Below are 25,855 nucleotides of genomic sequence, written 5' to 3'. Positions count from 1 at the left end.
TGTTCTCTTCCCATTTACATTACATCATTTTTAATGTGATTAAATTATTATTGTTAAATGTGACGTAGTGATGTTTGTTACATAAATGTATCCCCTCATTCACTAACCCTATTCCACAGGAGAAAACTACTGAAAAAACATACCTGAAATGAATTAGGACTAGCCTCCATACATAAGACTTATAAGCTTATATTTGATATCCTTTGATAAGAAGCTAAGGCACATGAAACCATTGTAAGTAAACTTATTCTATTCTACTCTACTCTATACTGTCTGTAACCATTTCGGATAAATGGATGTTCAATGAAGGACAATATACAATTTTGGATGTCGCTATGGCGTTGTTACAACATCCCATTGGTCAGATGGACCCAATAGTCTGAAGAAGTGAACATTCCCTAACCTTAACCAAGTTTATTTGACCAGTAACCATTCCATCAGACCAATGGGATGTCAGAACAATGAGCAGTCTCTGATCTGGATCAAGAGATTAAGATAACTCTGTTAACATTTATTTTTAAGCAGGTCACCAACATGGGTGTCTCATGTTGTGTGTTCGGACTTTCTTGATCTTTACACCTGACTTTCTCCTTTGCACTCGTCTTAACTTCTATGGCCACTAGGGGTCCCCGCCAAACAATAAACACAACTTTTGGGGGGAGGACAGTCACCTATATGATGTCATCTTTCTATGTTGCAGAAGTGTGAAGGCAAGTGTGTGATTGATTTAACCAAAAGCTCATCAAAGAGGAAATGATTCCCATTGACTCCATATCCAGGAATAACCAGAGTTGTCTTGGTGCTAAAGTCACATGCTCACAAACATACACACACACTCAATGCATGGTTGAACTTATTAGTCGCACATATGGATTTAAATGCAATGTGTTTACCGAGACAGAAATAAACTGCAGTCTCAGAGGCGTCACATTTGGATTTATCAAGCAGAACTGCTGCAGATATTTGTATTTTTAAACAAACACGTAGTTTCAATTCTGAGTTTTTCACCATCCTCAATTAGCACAATTTATCTGGTATGTCAAAGAAAAAAAAAGTGATTTCGGAACAGAGAACTTTTGTAGCATTAATGCTCTCAGAACCAAAGCATTTACCTTTTTACTCATCAAGTGCTGATGAAGGCTCCCGATGATGAAAGTTGGTGTCTTGTTTTACTTTGAATTAGACTCCCTCTTTGAACCGCGTCTTGTTTGTTTGTGATGGCGAAAAGCTCGCAGCATTTGTAATCAAACCCCTCGGGACCGCCTGTCTTGGTTTGGCTCTTCAAACTGCCGTGTGCATCTCATTGTGTTTATACTTTACTTTGTGCACATCATGAAGAATCTCGAGCTGGGCTTTGACTGCCGTGTTCAGTATCCTCTTGGTGTGTGTGGATAAAAAAACATTTTTTAACTTGCGACATGCTGAGAGCTGTTGTTTTGCAGTTGAAACTAAGTCATAAAAGACAAGCAATCCACATGGGAAATATCCATTTAAAGCGGTAGATTTGTGATCCTCTAGTGGCCTTGAGTACGCCGTCAAGTTTTTTGCAGTCATCTCAAATGTCAGCACGGCAAAATCAATAAAAAAGAGAGCCATTTATGAGGGAAAATATCTTTTATTTTGAGTGTTAGCACTGCAGAGAAAAGGGAGTATTATTCTTAACCACATCATACAAAAATCATGTTTTGTAGTGCTGGCAATGGCAGTAAAGCAACCATTAGATTCACAGTGACAGATTGCAGAGGCCAGTACCTCAATCTGCCAACTCTCTTTCTTCTTCATCATGCTCCTCTTCCTGTCAAACCTAAATGTTCCTGTGTGTCCTCTCCAGTTCCATTTGGAAAGGCTCAGGCTCCAGGTGTTTGCTCTTCCTTTCACATCCAAGCTTAACAGCACAAGTGTCCTTGTTCTTGTTCTTTGATTTGTTTTTGGAGTGGAGGTCCCCCCCACCTTTACTGCTTTTTCTCTGCAGCCAGTGTGGGAACTGAAAACCACCAGGCCAAGCCAGGCTGGGTCTGGCTTTGAAGACAGTCAGAGAGAGGAGAGGTGTCAAGGCTGCTGCTGAATGGTTAGAAACCCATGAAATGAAATGATTGAGAGAACATTTATGATTACAATTTATAGTTAGAGAAGCCAAACATTTAATCTTGTCATGTGGGTGTGTTGTGTCTCAGGCTACGTTTACATGATGGCGGTCTGAACAGAAGACGCAAAAGTGGCATCACGTCTTCACTTTTTATTCCTCGTTTAGACGAGCGTTTTCGGGAGGAAATCTGCTGCATACGGTGACGCAAAAGTGTGTGAAATTCGATTGTATGCAGCCAGGCGGCATCACTTAAAGCCATAAGAGCATCTTTGGGCATGCAGAAGTTTTCACGCCACACATTTTCATCAGCTACTCCTTCCACAAAGTTCTCCACCATCACTAGATCTCCCAGGTCTCGTTCACAGCCGTCTGGCTCACCTCCGACGAATTGCTGCATCCAAAATGTGATGGAGGTAATTCCAGATCCTTCTCTGTTCACTAATACTATCTGTACATATCCTGTACATTTGGTGGAAAGTCTCCTGTAAGTTTATTAGAGCTGCCAGAGCAGCTTGAAGGTCCCACCATGGAAATAATCCACGTTTGTTTATTTTCCTGTACTGGAGCATGTATGTGACGTAAACACATACGTGACGTGAGCAGATCAGATCAGAGTTTTGTGTCTTGTCAGTGTAGACGACACGCTACGGAGGAGCGGATTCAACTTTTCCACTTTGGAAGGTGGTTTCAGATTTTTGCGTCTTTAAGCCCCAAAAACGCCGTCACCGTCTAAACGAAAGGCACTTCCGATAAAATATTTTGTCGTTTTTACCCGCGAGCGTCCTCGTGTGAACGAGGCCTCAGAGGGATCCTTTTTCTTTCTTTGGCGTGGACCACAGCAGGTCAACAGAGACGTTCCTCACAAATAAGCACACTCTGGGGTGAATTCACAAAGAATGGATTGCGGCCGCTGAAAGCACCGTGAATTGTGCATGACTTGCAACCGATATTTGCCAGGTCATAAGAACCTATTCACTAAAGATATCGCACAAATTATATTATGACGCAAACACACCCATGAAGTTTTGAAGCTGAGAGCAATTTGCTTCCTTTTTGTGCATGATTGCAATCATCCAAGTGGCAGAGTATAAATGTGCTAGAGGTTAAAGTGTGGGTTATGAGGGCTGAAGCCCTGAATAATTCATAGATGGACACACACACACACACACACAGTCCACTTTCACACAGTGAGCGTATGTGAGTGCATCAGCTGTGGACATCACGAGAGTCAGACTGAGCCAGAAATCTATTTGTTTATCAACCTTATTAATTTCTTCGTATTTTCAAAAATGGCAGGGAGCTTAGAGAAGTGAATCCCAAAGTAAAGGAGTTTGAGTTGACCTGAGATTTGTTCCTATAAAGGTTCTTCATTTTCCACCAGCTCTCTGAAGACGCTAATAACCGCTCTCCCCATCTAAAAGCACTTACGTCCCAATGGACTCAAACTGAACCCATGGCACTTACTCTTGCTATGTTTCTTGACGTCATCTTTGCTTGTGTTGTATTAACTCTCATTTGTACATCGCTTTGGATAAAAGCGTCTGCTAAATGACACTGTAGAATTGTGTTTTTGAATTGGACTTTTTTTGCAGTCAGTCTCACCACTACTTGCACCAAATGTTTGCATATTACCTGATTTAAATAAATGCAAATAGAACTGGAGCACAGAGACGCAATTTGCTTGGCAGCACTGTTAGGTGGTGCAATTAACACTTTATTTGTGCATGTTCTTTTGATCCTTTTGAAAATTCGCCCCTCAGTCTGGCTAATGGAATGATTTGAAATCATAACATCATTACTTCATCTTTGCTCTTAACTTCATAAAAGAAGTGAACTTAGTCACCGTGACGTCATTGGTTTCATCATCCTCATTCACTGCAAAAAAAGAAAAGTTGGGTGAACTCAAAATTTCAAGGCAACAAACTTCAATAAAATTTTAAGTTGGACAATTAAACTAAATATTTTAAGTTTTGTTTTTGAGTTGAGCTCAACTCTGAATTCGGATTTTTGAGCTTATAATTTTACATTGTAATAACTTTTAATCCTTACTTCTGCTAACTTTTGCAATGTGCTGAATTGGCACGATTGTAACGCCGCTATGAAATGTCAGCTAATGTTGCGACCACAATTTTGAGTTAGCATTGATACGCTAATGGCTACTCTGTATCTGTAACAAGCAGCGCCGCTAGCATCAGTTAGCCGCTAGCATCAGTTAGCCGCTAGCTTTCGCTAATGACCGAATTTCACCGCTTTCCCGCATTTCACCACAAAGAAATAAGAGTTAGCAGAACTATTGTCCCTTGTTTTGAACCCCAACTTAAAGATATAAGTAACAACAACTCACAAACTTGTTTTTGAGCAGACAACTGGCTTCCTTTGTTGTGCTAACTTACATTATTGGCCTGAATGTCAATAATTTATATTTCCAAGTTTTACCAACTTAAATCACTGTTTTAGGCGAAAAATACAAGCTGGCTTTTTTTGCAGTGTTGGTTTGCTGACTACTGTTTTCAAGCCTTGAGTTTGGCCATTTGAACATTGCTATCTTAGTTTTTTAGAGCCAGAAATTAGCATTTTTTTAGACATTTTTAGGCAATCAGAATGTTACATTTAGTTTTCATGAACTGAAAGCACACTGTTGAAGGCTCAACATCCTTAGACAAAAACACGCAGCTACCTGTCAATTACAAGATAGCCCAGCCTTAAAGCGTACTCTACTTTAACATCTATTTTACTCTAAATGGGAACATAATTTACAAAATGAACATCATGTTGTATTGAAAATGACTTGAAACTAGTGACTGAGACCATAACCTCGTTAAGAAAATCTTTACTGGGGTAATAAATCAAGAGCGAAGTAGGGTAATTTCGTCATGGACTGCTATACAATCAGACTTCTTTTTGTAACCAGTCAGCTTTGTAACACTAAGGTACTGCTATCAGCTTCACATGTTGTGCTGTGTTATATCAAATATGCCTATTTTAGAGTGTGTATTTCTACTTTAGCCTGCTTCAATGTTGCTTTGACTTGAAACTCAAAATGAAATATTATAATCTGCCATTTAATAGTCTTGTTCCAAACACATTCCAAATTAAGGAAAACAGCTAAAATGGTTATTTTCTTAATGTGCTTTACTGTAAAGCTTTTCTAAACTAGGTAGAGTGTTGGAGCATCTATTCATAACTGAGGACTAAGCATGGAAATCACTCTACTGCACTCTGATACGCACTCCATTTATATCATTAGACACATGGAAGGATTAGGCTCTAATTAGAATTTTATATACACACCTTCTACAACGCACTGTGTTTGACATACTGAGCGGTATGCGCCACATTACATTCATCATAATGTAAGCTTACCTCATGAAGTGATTTACGTCTCTGATAATAGTTGTAATACACGTCCTCCTGCAATTACACACACACACACACACACTCACAGCTTCCCACACTCAATACTTCACCCTGTCTGCCACGACTGGTGCGGTCTATCAATCAGAATAAGCTGACAGCTATGGCTAATGCTCCCCTTTTATTTAACCGTGCTTCATAATTTACCATTAGATTACTGGGTTTAGATCATATACGGCATATGTTGTGCTGTTTGTAGTGCTCTTTAATTGTGATGCATATTCTGAGCTACACTGTCATTTTATGACATTTGGAGGCATTTACTAACAACACATTCATAAATGGTGTCAAGATTACATGCTTATCTATGAGAATGTGCTCTAAAGGAGTTAATTATATGGCTGTTTTTAATGATTGGACATGAAGCTGAATGTTACCTGAAAGCCAAATACAATATGTAGATTTTCTCGATATCAATATAAGTGATTTGCCACAACATCTGCGCATAGACATGTTAACAACTTTGACAGTCACACTCCATAATTGGCAGGCCAGGGCATGCTTAGTTATTCAGCGATAATGAGAATCGCTTTCTCTCTCTGTGCCTCTCGCTCACAAACGCTCACACACAGCCATATCCTGCAGATGTTCAACAGAAACACTGATTTAAACCATCAGCTCTGCCCATTGTGCCAACTGGACCCATGCCCGCCTGTCAGTAAGAGTTGCGTAAACATCAGTAAAATCGGCAACATCGTCATCAGCAGGATGTCTGACTTGAGGGGCAAAGCACAAGGCAAGATAACTCCAGAGCCGTGAACTTTAATCGACCTCGTTGCAGGCTCGGATCTATCATCTTAACTGAGGCGATCCGGAGATGACAGCCTGGCACATCCATCATGGGAACTGCTGAGCCCTGACACACATAAAACCTGAAACAGCACAGAGTCAGACTGAATAGAACAGAAAAGTTTCAATTTGATAGAATCCAACTTTTCCCACTCTTTCAAGATATAAATCAAACCTGTGCGACTTTGCTTTGACTTTCATAATCTTGACAATCAAGACAGTCGTCTACAAAACATCATATCTGTTTAACTGAAGCATGAGGAAAAATAGCCCTAAAAAGGCAAAAAGCAGAGATTCTGTTTATATTTCTGCATTATGATGTCAGTTCAACAGAATTTGAGATGAAACAGAGTCTCAGATTAGTGCCTCTTAAACACAAGTGCCATCATTCTAAATTGCTATGTAAAATAGCCAGAAACTGCCAGAAAGAAGACCATTCTGGGGTCAAATGTTTAAAGAAAGGACAAAAATCTTTGCAATACGTGTAAATTAAGTTTTTCAGAAATCTAAAAAGACCATGCCGCTCTGGTTTGTGCCCCCACTGTTCACTCTGTCCAGTTTCCCCCCTGTGAGTTCCTTCTTCTTCAACTTTATCCTCATTCATTTGATAAGCTCCACCAGGAGTCAGGAAGAAGTGACTCAAATTTACAGCCAATCCATTCAGAGTGCCTGCATGTTTAAATTAAAAAATAATGTATCAGTGGAAACAGTCCAATATATTCCTGTATAAATATTTTGTCCTACCCCTAGTATACATACTGTATATGAACATGTGAATATGTATGTGTAACATCATACTAGCCTACTTATTTAACTTATTTTTTCAATTTGTTATTATTGTTTGTATTTTACTTCTTTTATTTATATCTACTGTTATTTTTACTGTTGTTTTTATTGTTTCCTCACAGTAAGAACTCATTTATTTATTTATTTATTTATGTGTTAATTTATTTATCAGGGGAGTCACATTATACTGATATAGCCATAATATTATTCTATAATAATTTCTGTTGAGGGGGGGTTCTACTTTTTTTTTTTTTACACTTTTATACAGAATACTTCCCTTCACCCTCAACTTTTTTGTTTATTACATATTTTGATTGTAATTCATTTTCTTAAAAGGAGACAAAAAGATTCATTTGACTGACAGGAGAATTAATTATCAATTTTTTTGCAAATGTTCTATATAGATATAGCAACAATAATGTAAACATTTTTGGCCACATTACCTGGCAGAGACACATCTTAACAGCCCTAAAAGATATAAACTTCCCTTGAATGTGAAGGCATGAACAACATCATAGGTAAGCAATAGAAATTAGTGTTTACTATTGAAATGAAGAAGTATATAAAAGACACATGTATGGAAATATGTTGTTCCCACGTAGCCCCCTCTGTAAAACTTTTCTCTCCATGTGGATACTTCTCTCTGTTCTAGCAGGTCTATTTCTTTGTTAAATCCCCTCTGCTCCGGCTGCTGTATGCCTCCATATAGAAAGGTTAAACACACCTAAGCAGAGGCAGTGTGACTGATGCTGAGGCTGTTTCTAAATGTTAATGACACCCTCCGGGCAGAACGCCGAACACCGCAGTATCCTACTGTAGAGTTATAGCGTGGCGGTTATGCTATAGTGGCTCCATCTGTGCACGCACACATCAGAATGTGTCTTAGGCAGACACACACACACACACACACACCGGGGACGGCCCACTGTACAGCTGGCACGCAGCCAGGAGTCCTTCCACTGAGTGGTCAGGGAGAGAAATCAATCAAACATGGCTTGTCAGGCCCCTGAATCCATTATGGCAGGGAGAGTGGTGAGGCTTGAGTAAACAGGGATGACAAGGAGAGACAATTAGCAAGAATTCAGGCTGTTGTTAGAGGCAAGCTTGGGGATTTGGTAGTCCTGCATGGCCTAGTTTGGCCCACCTCGGCTTAGCTCCGTCAACAGGCTCGGCTCGCAGCTTTATTGCTGGTAATTCACTAGCCCTCGGTGTTTTATGCCCTCTCTCTTTACGGCCTAAGCAGGCCAAATCCATTTAAATAAACACCAGTGCTGCAGAATGATGGCTGAGGTGTTTAAAAGCACTGATGCAGGACTAGCACATACACTGCATCACAGCTGGGGCCATTACGCCATTTCAGGCCAATATAGTGTACAAGTATTAGATCAGACACAGGAGATGTCACTGAGACTGAGAGCCTCTTTGGATTTATATACCGTACAGTACACGACTGCAGTTGTATGGCTTGCATTGATTATACCTGCAGACATGCTGTAACACGCCTATATGTATGCACAAGTTGTTTGCTGAGAATCGTTCCACCAACCTGCAAAATTAGTCGCAAGATTTGCTGTACTCGGATCAGGAGAGGAACTGATTTAGAAACAATGTGCGGAGAGCTCTCTGTGCGAGTAAGTGTGCGGCCATTACTCATACGTAAACTCATTACATTGGTCTAATAGCTCTGTCTCGTTACTCTGCCGGTGCCTGCCTATATGGAAAGAACATTAGTGTGGCCTATGTATGGAACACAGTGCTGGAGTTCATTCATTCTTCCTCTATGGTATGGATCAGACAGATAATTAACTGCAGAGACATGAAGTCATTGTTCAGTTAGAGATATGGGCCCGCTCTAATAAGAGCTCACACTGTGGAGTGGTGAGGAGAGAAAGGGACAAAATTACAGGGAAGGGTCTGCTAATGTCTGGTGAATGACTCACACTGTCTCTTTGCACTGCATGTTATATCCTATGGTCCCTATACGGTCGTATTACTCGGTTCATTTTGAGGGTCCAAATGTGTTTTTCCTGTTGTTGCATCATTTGGATGTTTGAGCTTCACTGTGCAGTTTGACATTTAAAGGCTGTTTGCACATTCATCTGCCGAAGGAGGAAAGTTTCTCACCTTGAATCTCAGTGTAACGGCGTTATGTACGAGCAGGTTTTTGTGACATCACAAGTAGTTTGGAAGCCAACTGTGGCCCAGTAAGCAACTCACAAAAGTGTGATGTAGAAACCTGCAATGTCCTTGAGACCTAACACACACTTTGAATTGATTTCTTTCCTCATAAAACATTCTGAGCTGACTTTTTTAATCCAAGAGAGAATGTTTGATGGGTTTTTTTTATCTGTGGTTATAGCCCCTGCCCTTCCCTGAGTCCACCATATGCAAAGAAGACCATCTATATCAGGGGTGTCAAACTCTGGCCCGCGGGCCAATTTTGGCCCGCAGTGTAATTTTATTTGGCCCGCGAGCCAATATCAAATTATTATATTATTATTGTACTACAAAAGCTGACCCGCCGGTATTATACGGCGCATGTACCGCTAATACTAGATTTATTATTGTTATTTTATTTTTAAATGTATTAACCTGTTGAAAAAGTTTATTTTGATATTTAAATCAGAAGGATGCAAATAGAAAAGAGGCATACGATTTTAATTTTTTATTTATTTAATAAATTAATGACATTGATGTGTTTTTTATTTGAAATTTGATTTCGCATGTCTGCACTATTAAGTTATATATTGTATGTTTATAAGCATTGCTGGTTCCATATTTAATGTTAAAGCAAAACATGTTTGGTATATATTAAAAAGTTTATTTGTTCAATGTTGGCCCGCGATTTTATTCAAGTTTTAAATTTTGGCCCATTGTGTATTTGAGTTTGACACCCCTGATCTATATCGTTTTTCTTAAGGCCTGCCATCAGGTCTGATTTCTGCAAAATCAAACAAAACCATTTTCTCCTTCAGTTCAGACTCCAGTCGGGCCTCCTGCAGTGATCAGCCTGCTTTGGATAGACCCAGATCTGGATTTGCTTCTACCTTTGACCTGCAGTCACAGTTCTGGCTGGAGGTGCAGAGCTCCATGCCTTGCTCTGTGCTGCTCCGTTGTTCCCTTTTGATCCAGATGGAACCGGCCAAAGACAAGGTGTTGGTCGGGCAGATTTTGCACACGGTACAGGAAAACCTGTATATCGACTTCAGCTGTAAATTCCTCTGTTAAACCTCTGATTCTTGAACTAGTTCTCTTCAGGATTCTTGTGATTTCTTGCAAGTCAGCCCATGTTTCTGGAAGCTTGTTTTGAGTGGAACCATTGTAATGAAGGATCAACTGCAAGTGTTGCTGAATGCATAACGGAAGTCAACAGTGGCAGCAGAATGGCAGATGATTACCTGCAAGCTTTTGTTCTGTTATTACAGATAAATGTATTAATGACTTCATCTTCTCAGGGTCCATCTGCAGCTGCAGGAGCTGGATCTCCCTGTCCACTTCCTGGGAGCCAACAGCAGCACCATGCTGCTGGAGACCCAGGCTAAACTGCTGGCTGTACTGAAGGTAAGGGAGAATCAGAACCAGGAGTGACTGTGGCAGTCTGTCATTAAATGTAGAGGTTTAACCTGCACAATACTTGAAAAGTGATCTGTTTCATTCTGAAGAGTCAGCTTTTTCAAAAACAACATGGCTCAGTTCAAAATTTTGTTTCAAAACAAAACTTCTCATCTCTTCTCTGACATGATTTTGACATCAGATGATTTGCTACCACTACACTTCATAGTGATGTTTGTTCAAACAGAGAGACCTTTGTATTTGTTTTGTTTAAATTGTGTTTGTATTTTTTTATTTTCATCTAGCTATGTCATTTAAGTAAAGTATAGTTACTTATAGGTTTAAGAGGGAGGGTCGCGTATAAGCCCTTTGGGCTTTTTGATCTTTCCTTGATTTTCTTTTACTGTTTCTTGTACTGTTATTTCCTAACGATTGTATGTTTTTTAAGTGCAAACAACAATAAATAAAATAAATAAATAAAAAATACTTAAATGTATTCTAATTAGTAAACAAACACAACCTAACTGTTTTGTTAGCACTTTTGCCTCAAAGCAAGAAGGTCGCAGGTTCGACTCCGGCCTGCGGCTCTTCTGTGTGGAGTTTGCATGTTCTTCCCGTGTCCGTGGGGTTCTCACCGGGTACTCCGGCTTCCTTCCAAAAACATGCAGCTTAGGTTTAATTTGTGACTCTAAATTTCCCGTAGGAGTGAATGAGAGCGTGACTGGTTGTCTGTCTCTATGTGTCAGCCCTGTGATAGTCTGGAGACCTGTCCAGTGTGTACCCGCCTCTCCCCCAGTATCAGCTGTGATCAGCTCCAGCCCCCTGCGACCCGAGTTCGGATAAGCGGTTAAGGATAATGAATGAATGAATAATTGTTTTGTCTGCTGCTGTATCATATAGTTGATACTCAGTATTTCAGAATTGCAGTCCTACATAACTTTGTCTTAAAACTCATCTTGAGTTTGACTCATCTGCTCAAGAAAACATCACAATATGTTATAACTGATAAATGAAGTGATTTTGCTTCACATAGTGAATTCAAAAGAGACAGTGTGAGTGTATAAAAAGTGTGAACGAGACTAAAAATAAGAAGGATATAATGTGCTGCCTAAAATGTTTCAGCTTTTTAGCGCTGAGCCAGTTCCCCTCATAAAATCTAATTTATGTCCCCTGCTCGGGTGTTGTCTGGGGCTCCCACACAAGGCCAGCCTGTGCTCGGCCGGACCCATAAATCCTAGATGTAGAATTTTTGAATGGACCTCTGTGCTGGACCTGGAAGCCCCCTGTCTGCGAGGGAGGGCCCCCAAATTACAGAACCTCCACGAGCGGTCCAGTAGGAAAATAACTGTGAAGTTTATCACATCATTCCAAGAACTGCAGGGAACCCCTCGCAGTGCAAGGCTGTAGAGGCGAGGCATCTAACTTTATTTGTCATTTAAGTGTATTTGGTGAGTAAATGACTGTCTGAAAATCCACACAGAGATTGCATGTCTCAGAGTGTGTGTATGTCTGCTACATTCAATCTGTCCCTGTGGGATAGCATGCATGTGTGCGGGTCTCAGTGGAATAGCTAATGCATTGTATATATACATGTCTGTGTGTGCTAGAATATTTATCAAAGGACAGCTACACAGACTAAAAGCATCAAATAAGCAAAGACTTCATACTTTTACACACATGCTGTATATTGTCCCCATTGATTCCCATCCTCTGCAGGATGCTAGAGGCCAGCGCAGAAGACAGAGACAGGGCCAAGTGGAAGATTATTCAGAATAACATATAGCTCCCCGTGTGAGTCCCGATAAAAGTGAGCGACAGCATCAGAACAAATCGTGATGAAATGGTTGCATCACGACTATCTGATAGCAGTCTCTATATTCGGTATCCTCTCCTCTCACATGTATGATTTATATAGATGCACCGAGGATTTCTTCAAAGCTCTCACATGTTTATAAGTCCATAACATCTGACGCGTTCATGTTTACGCTCCCAAGCCACATTTGACATTTTCTGGATATGATGAATCATTAATGATGACCTCAATAGGCTTTCACATCTTTGGCCCACAGATCAATAAAGTGGTTAGGGGAGTAGGTCAGCGGCTCTCCAGAGGTGTCTGTCAGTATGTGTGTGTGTGTGTGTGTGTGTGTGTGTGTCTTTGAGCGTGCCTCAACAGTCACACCCAGCAAGCGACTGTAAAATGTTGGTGCTAATTGGCGGCCAAGCGCGGGCCCTGTCTCCGGCGTGACGCTCCGGGGCTGGCAGAATTGCGGCTGGTTTTCCAAGTTTTTTTTTCCCAAGCAATCCCTGCCTGCGAGGCTGTGGGAGTTCCATCCATTATTGATCAGATCCAAGGATGAAAGCAGGGACTCTCAGTGGGGACCGAGCATCTTTGGCCCCACACAGGAAAAGAAAAAAAAGCAGCCTTGACCGCCAACTCTGTGTGAAAAGAGACAAGGAAACATCTTTTTTTAATTCATATTGAACTCAGCCTGAGAACCGAGCCGCCCGCAAAGCAAAAGTAAATAAGCTGAATTTATGTAAAACGGAATTAAACGCGTCATGTGCTGTGAGTCTTTACTCACCCCTAACATTTAGCAGCACAGCCCTCACTGAGATTTTTTGTACCCAGATGATGACATTGTGTTAGGCGTTGCTTTGCCAGGCTTGGCAGCCGCTCAGCTCAGTGCTGTTCAATGATTCAGCTGTGTAGAATTGACCTCCACCTCACCTTGGCAATACTCCTCGACCAAATGGACGTTTGGCAGCCAGAACACACACTGGATATACAAGCGTGTGTGCACGCTGGTGATAACACACAGCGACTCGCAGAAATACACACACACACACACACACACACACACACACTCTCTCTGGGAAAGGTTACAATGCTGCTTGAAACAAAGGGGCAGATGGTTGACAATGATACAGTGCCAGCACTGGCAAGGTGGTTAAAATATGCATTTCTGTTTGTGTGTGCATTTATACGTCCCTATACATCTCTCTGAGGTAGTTTTAACGGAACTTCTGCACGGCCAACATCAGTCCAAACTTCTCCCTGCAGGGTGTTTTCATGATGCAGGTCTGTGTGTTTGTTTTGGCCTGTTAGTGCGTCTCTACAGTCACACGGCAAAGCGAAGTGCTTCGCCAGAAGTTGCTTTAATATACTTTAAATTTTATTTTTAACGAGACATAAACTCATCCACGGATGGTGTTGAATCATCATTTAGGCAAAAAAGGGCTCATTTGAAGATATGACACAGTTTTTGGGAGATGGAAAAAGCAAATGGAATTACATAAAAGTGAGATTCTCTTTTGATTTTTTCAAAATCATTTCCTTTCATTGAGATATTTTTTTGTGTGTACACACGTTCTGGTTTTAACCCTGACAGTTTAAGTCCTGGCTGATTTGGCAACACTTGCGGTTAGTTTAATACTACAGGCAGCGGTGCAACACATATTCAGAGCCTCTACTTCAGTAAGAGTACTAATACCACACTGACAGTGCTCCACTACAAGTGAGTCTTAAGCCTTACTTAAGTAAAGTTATGTAAGTATTATCAGGGAAAGTATGCACAGTGCAATGTCCTCTGTAACTGTTACTATTTTATAGAATGTTTTTAGATTAATATTACTGAAGACTTTCATGAGATCAAATCCCATCTGTGATACATTTTTCATAACAACATTTTTTTCTGTAATACCAATTGAATGTATTTCCATTTGGCAATTGTTCTCAACCTTTTAGAGTCGCGACCCCCAATTTAACATGCAGGTTGTCCGCGACCCCCGCTCACTGAACACATTCTCACAGGCACAGTTCAGATCACCCAAAAAAGAAACAAAATTACCCAAAAAAGACAACCAGATGACCAACAAAATGACCAAAAAAGACACAAATTGACTACAAAGTGATCAAAAAAGACACAAAATGATCAAAAAAGACACAAATTGACCAGAAAAAGACACAAAATTACCAAAAAAAGAAACAAAATGACCAAAAGAGACACAAAATGACTAAAAAAAGACACAAAATCACCAAAAAAAGGAAACAAAATCACCAAAAAGACACTAAATGACCAAAAAAAGACACAAAATGACCAAAAAAAGACACAAAATGGCCAAAAGACACAAAATGACGAAAAAAACAAACACAAAATGACCAGAAAAGACACAAAATGACCAAAAAACACACAAAATGTCCAAAAAAAGACACAAAATCACCCAAAATGACACAAAATGACCAAAAAAAGACATTAAATTACCAAAAAGACTAAAACACATTCACACTTTAACACAGTGGAGACAGAGCTGACTTCCAAAAATGATTTGGCGACCCCCAGAAATCACCTCGCGACCCCAATTGGGGTCCCGACCCCAAGGTTGAGAATAGCTACTATAGAGTATTACTCTTTTCTGTGGCGGAGTCTGCCATTATCTTGTTAGATTTCAAACTCGTACACAATAGATTCACAGGAAACCACATTTGGGAATCTCATTGGGATTAGCCTGTTTGCTAATAGAGCACCATCACAGAAGATAAAGGCTGGGCATTTTTGGGGGTGATTTAAATACATTTTGCTGCTGCCCCTGTCCACAGCAGTACATTGCTTTGAACCTGGTCTCACAGAAATCTGTGAAATAGCCACGGATTTCGCTTAACTCAAAATCCGTGGAATAGCCACGGAATCGCTCAAATTTCCGTGAAACTGATACGGATTTCACTACAATGCAAGTTATTGACAGTCATATCCCATGGCTATTGGTTTGTTCCAAGTCACGTGACTTTCAAGGTCCCATCGGTCAGAACAAAAAACATGGCGGACAGTTCTCTCATTTTTTGTGAAAAATCAATATTTTGACTTTGTTTCTGCATAAAAATGGATTTTGATCACATTTCTAGCGAGAAATATATGTTTTATTTTCTAAATCTTCACTCAGTGAATGTACATAATCACTTTGTATGTTGGAATAGCCACGGGATATGACTGTCATTAACTTGCATTGTAGCGAAATCCGTGTCAGTTTCAAGGAAATTTGAGTGATTCCGTGGCTATTCCACAGATTTTGAGTTAAGCGAAATCCGTGGCTATTTCACGGATTCCTGTCGACCATGTTGATTGCTTTGGTTCTGTGCTGGTGCTCTTTCCTGCTTCTCCAAACTGGAGGCACGCCAATGTCCAACTACTGTAGGTAATACACTGTCTATGGACAAGTACCTCATGTAACCCCACTTCAAAAAAATCCAAACTATCCCTTTAAGGATTATGACTTTAAAGGTTTAATTTGCAGGCTGAAGCTCTCTCCTCCAGCCTCCGCACCTGACTTCATCTTCACATGAATGAGACTGTCCACTCCATGTCATTGGCATATTCAATGGCCATCCACTCTAATCCATCCTAGGTCGTTAGCCCCGTCTGCGAGGCTAATCATCATCTCCTCTGGCTCAAGTTAGCCAAAGAGAGAGCATCACCAGAATGAGACAGTTAAATATTCATGTCCCACTGTGGTGTAATATCCTCCTCAATGATGTTTGAACCTTTTGACCCGAGGTAATCAGCGGTAATCACACGGTCACGCCGAACAGTGATAAATTTGATCTGTAGATGGCTGACTCTGATGTGCTTTTGACACCGCTGAGCGCCGCGCATCAGGCAAAACCTCAAACTACCATCGCCACATCCAGCACACACACACACACACACACTTCCGTTTGACAGACAGTTCATTTCACCCCCAGGCATGTAGGTATGACATCACTCGATTAATAATGGAGCAATTAATTATGACCTATTAGACTGATGAATTAGATTAGATAGAGAAGAGGAATGTAGCCATGTGATAATATTACACTAGGATACATTAATGACTTCTTGGGGAGCGAGGTGGTGGTGGTGGTGGTGGTGGAGGTGGGGGGTTTAGGATAGAATTTATATGTGCCACTTTGGAATGACATACAGTCTGCTATCTAATTATATCAATGATAAATGGTGTTATTGATATGATAATGATTCCTTACCGCTACATGGTGATATGCTACCGTTGTAATGCGATTACACTGATACTCGTGGATCTATATTGCGGGACTTTGATGTCTCGCAACGTGACAGCAGACACCATCCTGAATGAAAGTTTTATACTGATGACACACTTAGCCTTATGGAAACCACTGGTGCATTCAAGGTACCTTTGAAGCAGCCGTATGGAGCGTATTCAATGCATAAAGAGGGTTATATATGACTTTTAAATATTTATGTAGTTGTGCCTTCGCAGTAGAAAAAACAAGATGCCTCTAATGACAAACATGACGATTGAACTTTCAACTCTGTTAGTATTACAGCATCAGAAGCAAGTGGTTTTATCTTGCAAAAGCACATTTGATGTTTGAGACGTTGTTCCTTTAAAGAGTCTATATATTATGTCAGATGAAATGCATAAACAAGTTTAATGTATGTATGTTTTTATTCTACTAGCCCTCTGTTACATAAATTATTACCCAAACATGATTTTTAAAAATGTGTTTTTATTACCTAAAATAGCTTAAAATAATGGAAATATTTAAATAAATAAAATACATATAAAATACATATAATATTTTAAAGGTAGGTGGTTGGTAAATTGTTGCCATAGGGCAAAACTGTGCAATAATGGAAAGTCCCATAAAATCTCCATTTTCCTATTTTATACTAATTCTTTAATAGCATTCATTTTATTAGGCGTTCAATAACGCATTTTTTAAAAATAAAATGTATGTTAAATAATCCAGCAAAAGCAAGAGGCCACTTGATTGTTCACAAAGTGGACCATCATGTAATTTGGCAAGGATATTCCTTTGGTTAAATTTGATAAACCAGATGATACAATATGTCTGAAATGGTAATTTGACCATTTTACCAAAATGTATCACATCTAAACAGATTTTAATGATACAAAATTAAAAGTCAACTTACCCCACATATAACTATTATATATATATATATATATATATATATATATATATATATATATATAGTATTATATAACTATAACTATTTTGGTTGAAGGAATTTTGTCTAAATATGGATAAGTCAACTTTAGTAGCCTTCTTATCATGACCTTCTCAGTGTCATGTCAATGGAAAAAGGCAGTGCCAACAGGATTTCCGGATCATGTGTGTGATCAATTATTAATCATATAGAAGCAGAAGACCCTGTTTTCACATCCAAACAGTAAAAAATTGATTTTTTATAACTGCCTTTTAAAAGATTTGAGATGAACTAATGTGGTGACACTGTGCAATGGGGTGCTAGGGAAATGGTTAAAAAAAACAAAAAACACTTGAGAATTTGTTTACTGGCATTTCCCTTGACATGACCTCATAGAAATCATCAGGGTGCTCAAGTTCTAACTCAGGGGTGTCAAACTCAAATACACAATGGGCCAAAATTTAAAACTTGAATAAAATCGCGGGCCAACATTGAACAAATAAACCTTTTAATATATACCAAACATGTTTTGCTTTAACATTAAATATGGAACCAGCAACGCTTATAAACATACAATATATAACTAAATAGTGCAGACATGCAAAATCAAATTTCAAATAAAAAACACATCAATGTCATTAATTTACAATAATAATATAATAATTTGGTATTGCCTCGCGGGCCAAATAAAATTACACTGCGGGCCAAATTTGGCCCGCGGGCCAGAGTTTGACACCCCTGTTCTAACTGAAGCATCTGCATGTGAGGTTTTAAATACATAAACACATTATATAGCTTCAAATATGAATGCTGTTATTCCACTGTGTGAAGACTAAAGAAACAAAGGATCTTGCATTGATCAACTCAAGTGAAGAGAAAGCCCTGTGCTGCATTCCACTGACATCTAGTGTCAGATGTGGGAACTAAGATAACACACTGTGTCTGACCCTGTGCAGGTGTGTGTCTAAACCCCCCCACCCCTCCCTCCAGACACACACACACCAGTTACCCACTTCCCCATACATCAGTGTAGTCTTATTGATCGGCTCGATATGACCTTGAATGATCAGACAAGTGGAAGCGCCCCGTTGGAATGAAACCCATCCATTCCCTCTGTCTGCTGCTATCTGCCGCTGTAATGACTTGAGGGAAGACGGGGACGAAAAGGAGCCCATTGAGACGGACCCCTGAACCAGTCAGCTCTGCAGCGGCCTTATGTCGCGGCCAGCCTCCCCCCTCCAGGCACAGTCTGTTCCGGGCAAAGGAAGAGAAGTGGGTCAGTCCGTCTGAGATGTGAGAGATGAGACGTGAGCTGGGTAATACTGTATATCCAATCATATAGATAGATAGACAGATAGCTGGATTATGTAAGTGGATTCCCAGTATAGCCTCACATCTGAATACATAATATAGTGTATTAAAATGATAATCAGTAGATGAATGATGAAATTTATCCTCTTGGGGCGAAAGATGAAGATGCTTTAGGGCCTTGATGAAGAGAGTTTTTACTTGGGTATGTTTCATCCTCTACCATGCAGAATCTAACAGGATATGTAAAACATTTTATCCCTGCAGCTGAAACATGGCTGGAACACTTAATAATGATAAGTTATCCTAATTTCAAATCACTTTGATGAATACTGAAATCACAATGTAAAAATGTGTGTTTGAAATGTCTAACTGAATACATTTACTCAAGCGCTGGTTTTAAGTAGAGATACCATGTCTTCTAAAGTTCTGTTACCATACAACAAAATTGCATTCTCAATTAAGTTTTGAGGGAAAGGTAATTTATTTTTTCGGTAACGCTTTATATTAAGGTCTTTGTAATAACCGTTAATTAACAAGTAATAAGAGCCTTGTAAGTCCTTACAAGATGCTTATTAACATTACTGTTTGTTTATAAGCGTATATAAGTGTTATTAATGGCATTATAATACAGCTAATAGCAGGCTATAAGAGATGTATAATAAGAAAATTAATAAAAGCCTCATGAGTATCTTATAATTCTTCATAATAGCATTACAAACACCCATAACCCACCCATTATGTCTTTGCCATGCCTTTATTAATCTTTTGTTTGCTTATTGATATTAAAATATACTTTATTATGAATTACATTCATCATTCATTACCGTTAACCGCTTAACCACTCGGGTCATGGGGGGCTGGAGCCGATCCCAGCTGACATTGGGTGAGAGGCGGGGTTCACCCTGGACAGGTCGCCAGACTATCACAGGGCTGACACATAGAGACAGACAATCACGCTCTCATTCACACCTACGGGCAATTTAGAGTCCCCAATTAAACCTAAGGGCATGTTTTTGGACTGTGGGAGGAAGCCGGAGTACCTGGTGAGAACCCAGTGAGAACCCACGCTGACACGGGGAGAACATGCAGTTTTTTATGTAACTTCCGTGGCTCACGTCACCCTCGTAACTACTTCTGCCATTCGGGCCTTATCAGGAGGTTTTTGCACTAAACCTAGATCAGTGGTTTTGTAGCCCTATTCACAGAAACTGCAGCCTTTTTTATAACCATGAACTGTACATGTATGTATACTGACTTTTGTGCTATTTTTAGAACGCTCTGCGGTACTGTGAGCACCAAAACAGTCATTTTGACAAACATGTGTCATTATGGGTGGTATAGACAAAGGGTCTATTCTGTCATTCAGGTTAGAGATCTTGTTGACGAAAACTACTTGGTTAGGTTTAGGAAAAATAATGTGTGGTTTGGGTTAAATAAGGACGTTAGTGACACAACTGGTTAAAATGAGTATATTTGCTATGTACCTTATATCAGCAAAAAAAGGCAGCATTGGTTTAGTTTCACACAGGACACAAACAGCAGTCTCCTGAGTGAAAGTCCAAGGTTTTTTCACCCATCCATCTATCCTGACCTGCTCTGTACACAGAGTTGTGGATTGAGGCATAAATCCCTGAAAACATAACTGACAATGCAGTGTTTGTGTATGGTAAAATACTTTTTTGGCGACCAGGCTGGTTTCAAGGTACTTTAATTACTTAAAGTGCTGCTTGAACTTGACTACATTTTTTCGCTGCTTTGTAGATTAAGATTTCACATACAAAATAATTTTGGGCCTTATAAATATGATGCAGTAGAGTGATCTTCTTTTTCTTTCAACAACTCACATAAAAAGGCCAAAACAACCATGAACTGATCTCTCTATCAAGTATTGTGAATCCAATACCTGATTCAAACTAAAATTCATTAGTTTTTCCCGTACCTGTAGTGTTATTTATCAATCAATGGTGTTTTGGTGTGTGTTGCTGAGTGTTGGCCTTGGTGTCTGCCTCCTTTCAAATCCACAGACTTTGTTGTGAGCAGTGTCATGTACTGGAGGCACCATACTAAAAAGAAAATACTTCCTACATGAAACTGCTCACAACAAAGTCTGTGGATTATCTTAAGTAACTGGGGGCCTCTTCCATAAAACGAGTTACTAGTTTGGCAGCATAAATTGCCATAGTAACTGATCTTGAACCAAATCCACTGTAATTGAGTCAAACTATTTGAAATAATGGCTTATTTGTTAAACTCGCTTTATGGAACTGCTGGGTCATGATTCCTGGAAAAGACATTGCTGTTGTGTTTTTCAAATATATCTTTTGGCGCTTTGATCACCAAGTGAAGTGTCATAGTTGTATTATATTCGAGAGAAGACAGACATCCCTCCAGCCAATATCTCCAACACTCTGCAACTCACAGCAAAACAATCTAGATTGATAGAAAGCATGACAGGAAAGAAAAAACATATTATATTCTTGACTTTGGGTGGACTTTGCCTTTAGCATATTCCTCCTGGGCATCGAGCTCTAAAAACCTGTTGTCAAAACTATCAATGAGCCACACCCTTAGCACCAGTGGTGGGATGTAACTAAGTACATTTACTCAAGTACTGTACTTAAGTACAATTTTGAGGTACTTGTACTTTACTTGAGTATTTCCATTTTATTTAACTTTATACTTCTACTCCACTACACTTAGCTGACAGCTTTAGTTACTTTTCAGGTTGAGATTTAACGCAAAAAATGTCATTAATTTAGAGTGATTAGACTCATAACAGTGTATTAAGGAGTTTATATGTGCCCTGGCTTAAGAAAATTAAAAGGCTGTTGACATAAAAGCATCAATAATAATAATAATAATGTAATAATATATTTAGAATATATAAAACAGTCTAAGTGGGTCTATTTTGCATAACAAGTACTTTTACTTTTGATACTTTAAGTACATTTTGATGCTGATACTTTTGTACTTTTACTTCAGTAAGTTTTGAATGCAGGGCTTTTACTTGTAGTGGAGTAATTTCACAGTTTGCTATTAGTACTTTTACTTAAATAAGGGATCTGAATACTTATTCCACCACTGCTTAGCACTGTATGACACTGTGTTTCTTTTCTTTTCTTTTGACTCAGTTCCTGTCTCGCTGCCACAAATAGCCACTGGAGGAATAAACGTGTATTAATCCACAGCTGAAAATAGTCCCCAGGAAATGCAGAACTTACTTTTACTATTCTGCCACTGGAAAACACAGTGCAGCTGTTTGAGGAAATTGCTGAGCCTTTGGAAAAAAAAAAGACTTAATATATTTGTGACCCTCGTTAACAATTTATGTGGGCTATTGGTTTCTACTGACAGGGTATGGTCAGTAAGTAGTAAAGAACACATTTTAACCACAGTGGACAATAAGGTCTAATCTAATCTATTAATAATCAAGCATTTTAATTTATAATACCCATTCATTTTGCCTGAATGATAACTTTAGTTTTTGAGACTTTAGGAACTTGCTGATTTCATACTTTTACTTGAGTAGTACAGAATGCAGACTTTTGCTTATGACGGAGTACCTATGTAAAAAAAATGTGAATAGGTATTCCACCACCAACCACAGAAAACAAATCAATCAGAGCCCCAGTCAAAACATTTTTCAATAGAAGTAACTGTCTAAGCCTTGCAAAAATATGGACATATTGTGACAGCTTTATTTTTGCCTTCTGTCTCCTCCAGACTTCCACTGTCTGGAAATGTAATTACAGTGAATACAGCACATGCACTACTTAAAATATTTTCAAAAACAGATTTTTCCCTCCTGACAAGCACAGAGAAGCATGAAGCCCAAAATGAGAATGCATTTAAAAAGGTTTTCTGAGAAAAGGTTTTATAACCCATATCGAACAATAACGAGCAGCACGGTCATGCAGGCGCACATCAACACATCTGCACAAACACTCACACACATGCACACACTCCTCTGCCTCTTCATCATAGGATGTGACACCTGACGGCCCATTAGTTCCCAAAGTGCTATTCTATTCTATGAATTCCTCTCCTTATAGAATATTTAGACTCTGTGTGTTCCTCTCCGCTTGTCAACATGGGATGCATTATTCATGTTAATGTGCCATTATCTGACGCTCTGCGTGATGTAACGTAGCCATTCCGCGGCCCCGCACCCACCAACACATCCAGTGACCTTCTGAACTGTGCACTGCCATCACCCTGCCTGCAGCGCTGTATCCGCTTCATATAATATACTGAGGGAGAGGAAATTTGTGCTTTACAGGGGCTTTATTGTGCAATTAAAATGTGTGCTTACTAAAAGCACAGCTACATTGAAGATAATAAAAGATATGCATTTTTTTTACACAGCTTTGGTGCATCCATAACTGTGCGCCTACAATACCTGCTTTTAAGAAAGAGATAGAGAGCAGCAGAGTGAATTTAACTAGCTTTTAATTATAAAGGTATGCCTGTATTTGAGATAGAGTGATGTATCCTGACTGTATGCTTGAATTTAAGAGAGATATGACACAAGGGGGAAAAAAGAGGAAATTTGAGTTAACAAGCCTTTAGTGCAATTAAAAGATAAGTCAAAGCATGCCTGCATGTGTGATAGAATGACAGGATGATTTTGAGGTTTAATATGCCTTTTGTGAATCCATAAGGTGTGCCTGGGTTTAAGATATGGGGAAGAAAGGGAAAATAGGTAGACATTTAACAAGCTGTAAAAAAAAAAAAAAAAAAAAAGTAAGCTTGCAAAACCCATGTGTTTGAGAGAAAGAGGCAGAGAGATTTAAAGGCACAATGAGTAGGATTTTACTAAAAGGCAATGTATGGGCATATACAAAATTAATCCCCCTCAATGATCACTAATGACCCACTAGAAGTGTGCTGCAGGCTCCGATCTGCAGAGACCCTGCTCTCTGTCTGTATTTTCTATTCATATTTCTTATTTTGCTGGGATGGGGATGTGTCTGGGCGTGGTTTGGGTGCATTTGGTGACATCTGGAGCAAGGTTATTATAGTTAATGAAAACTAACGAAATAACAAAAACTAGAATTGAAAAAACATTTTTGTTAATTGAAATAAAAATAAAAACGAGAGTTTTTTAAAAAAACGATAACTAACTGAAACTGTATTTTGTGGTTACAAAACTAACTAAAACTAACTGAAATTATAATGAAAATGTCCTTCGTTTTCGTCTTTGTCAACTTTTTTCATACGTAATTCTTTTGGTTGATATTAAATCTATTTAATCTATCTGGTTTTATGACTTAATAACCTTATTGGAGCTGAGATGGATCAGACAAAGGAAACAAAGGAAACATTTATTGTGACCTTATTGAATCTGGCACCCAACAAATACCCCATTACAAAAAAACTAAAACTAACACTAAAACTAATAAAAACTGAAAAATCCAAAACTATTATAACCTTGATCTGGAGTCTGATGTCTGATAAATTCTCCTGTAAATGTACAAATATGATGCCTCTCAGCTAGTTAGACTAAAGATAACTAAACACGCTGGCTAATAAGATGTCCTTGAGTCAGGGAGGAGGAGCCAACTGAATGTTGTGTTACAAACCGCAATGGAACAATCCTACTCACTGTACCTTTAAAGAATTAGTGACATTTTTGGAAATATGCTCTTTCAACATATTCTCATGAATGGATTCACATGATTTTCTATGAAACCGGAATTTGTATGATATCGTAAAAAAATATGATATACTGTGTAAAACATGTTGTTAACATTGTGAAGCAAAATCAAACTAACCATTAAACAACCAAACTGCTTGTTTAAGGCTAGAAAAAAAGGACATGGTTAGGGTTATGAAAAATGACTTCCATACAGAACTTCCAATGCAATACAATGGTTGAATATCCAATACTGACCCAGCTCGCTTTTGCACTATCATAGGAAAGAAGCAGAATTTAAGTGCATTACTTTTTGAAGGAAACTGTTCATAAGAACAGACTGCCAGAATTTGTAACTCAGGACCACTTTTAAAACCCATCAGCAACAATTTAGCCTCTGGTAGCAAGGACCAATATTTCTTGGGTTCCAATGTGACCAGCAGATATACAGTTAACCCTTTATCAGGCAAAGAACTATATTTGGTAACTTCAGGTAATATTTCGAGAAAAAAGTTGCAAATTTACTAGATTAAAGTGGCAAATGTACAAGAAAAAAAGTTGCAGATTTAAGAGATTTAAAGTGGCAAATCTGCGCAAAAAAAGTCTCAGATTTACGAGAAAAAAGTGGGAATAAAGCTGCTTTTTTCTCCCAGATTCACCACTTTAATCTCATAAATCTACGTATTTTTTTCTCGTAGATTTGAAACTTTTTTCTCAAAATATTATTTTTGTATGGTTTTTTTTACACATTCTGGCAGAATGTAATATCCTCCAATATTCTCTAGGGTTGAAATTTGGAATTTGCAAATTTCTCAAAGAGTGTCCCATTAAGGATAAGAATATTGGAGGATATTACATACAGCCAGAATGTGTAAAAAAAAAAACATACAAAAATAACCTTTTGAGAAAAAAAGTTTACGAGATTAAAGCGGCAAATCTATGACGGCAAATTTGCAACTTTTTTCCTCGAAATATTACCTGAAGTTACCAAATATAGTTCTTTGCCTGATAAAGGGTTAATGGGTAATGGATATCTGAGCCAAGACGTCCATGCACTGGTCAATGTTTACAGTTTAATAGCACCTTGAGATGTGAGAATAGAGTCTAAGACACAAAAGATTATTTCTCCGCACATGAATGCAGATTCAATATTTAAAAGCTAAGTCATTGTCAAATAATAGCAAATAGGTTCCGCAATTTCATTTTGGCAACATGTTCAGTCCCGGGCTGCTGGTTCCAGCAACATATCTACTGAACAGACATGAGAGTAGTATTTATTTTCTCAAGTAAATCTTGACAAGAACCTTAGAAAGAATA

The 25,855-nt window shown here is 38.9% G+C and overlaps 1 protein-coding gene across 1 annotated transcript; it reads left to right on the top strand.

Annotated features, from left to right (window-relative positions):
* The first annotated feature begins 9,223 nt into the window (after positions 1-9,223).
* On the top strand, positions 9,224-10,663 carry LOC131985197 (small ribosomal subunit protein bS1m-like). The gene is made up of 3 exons (XM_059350262.1): positions 9,224-9,279; positions 10,051-10,255; positions 10,544-10,663. The coding sequence occupies exons 1-3, from the start codon at positions 9,224-9,226 to the stop codon at positions 10,661-10,663; spliced, it is 381 nt and encodes a 126-aa protein (XP_059206245.1).
* Positions 10,664-25,855: the final 15,192 nt, after the last annotated feature.

The sequence above is a fragment of the Centropristis striata genome, chromosome 14, assembly GCF_030273125.1.
Source record: "Centropristis striata isolate RG_2023a ecotype Rhode Island chromosome 14, C.striata_1.0, whole genome shotgun sequence".
Classification (NCBI taxonomy): domain Eukaryota; kingdom Metazoa; phylum Chordata; class Actinopteri; order Perciformes; family Serranidae; genus Centropristis; species Centropristis striata.
Note: the sequence above shows the minus strand (reverse complement) of the source record. Positions and strands in the feature narration are given on the sequence as shown.

What these genes read in the sequence shown, in the direction of transcription:
- LOC131985197 (XM_059350262.1), top strand. Translation starts at nt 9,224, where the DNA reads ATGTACGAGCAGGTTTTTGTGACATCACAAGTAGTTTGGAAGCCAACT. An exon ending in TGGAAGCCAACTGTGGCCCA is followed by an intron (nt 9,280 to 10,050) that starts GTAAGCAACTCA and finishes TTTCTCCTTCAG; the next exon opens with TTCAGACTCCAGTCGGGCCT. An exon ending in TCGGGCAGATTTTGCACACG is followed by an intron (nt 10,256 to 10,543) that starts GTACAGGAAAAC and finishes GTCCATCTGCAG; the next exon opens with CTGCAGGAGCTGGATCTCCC.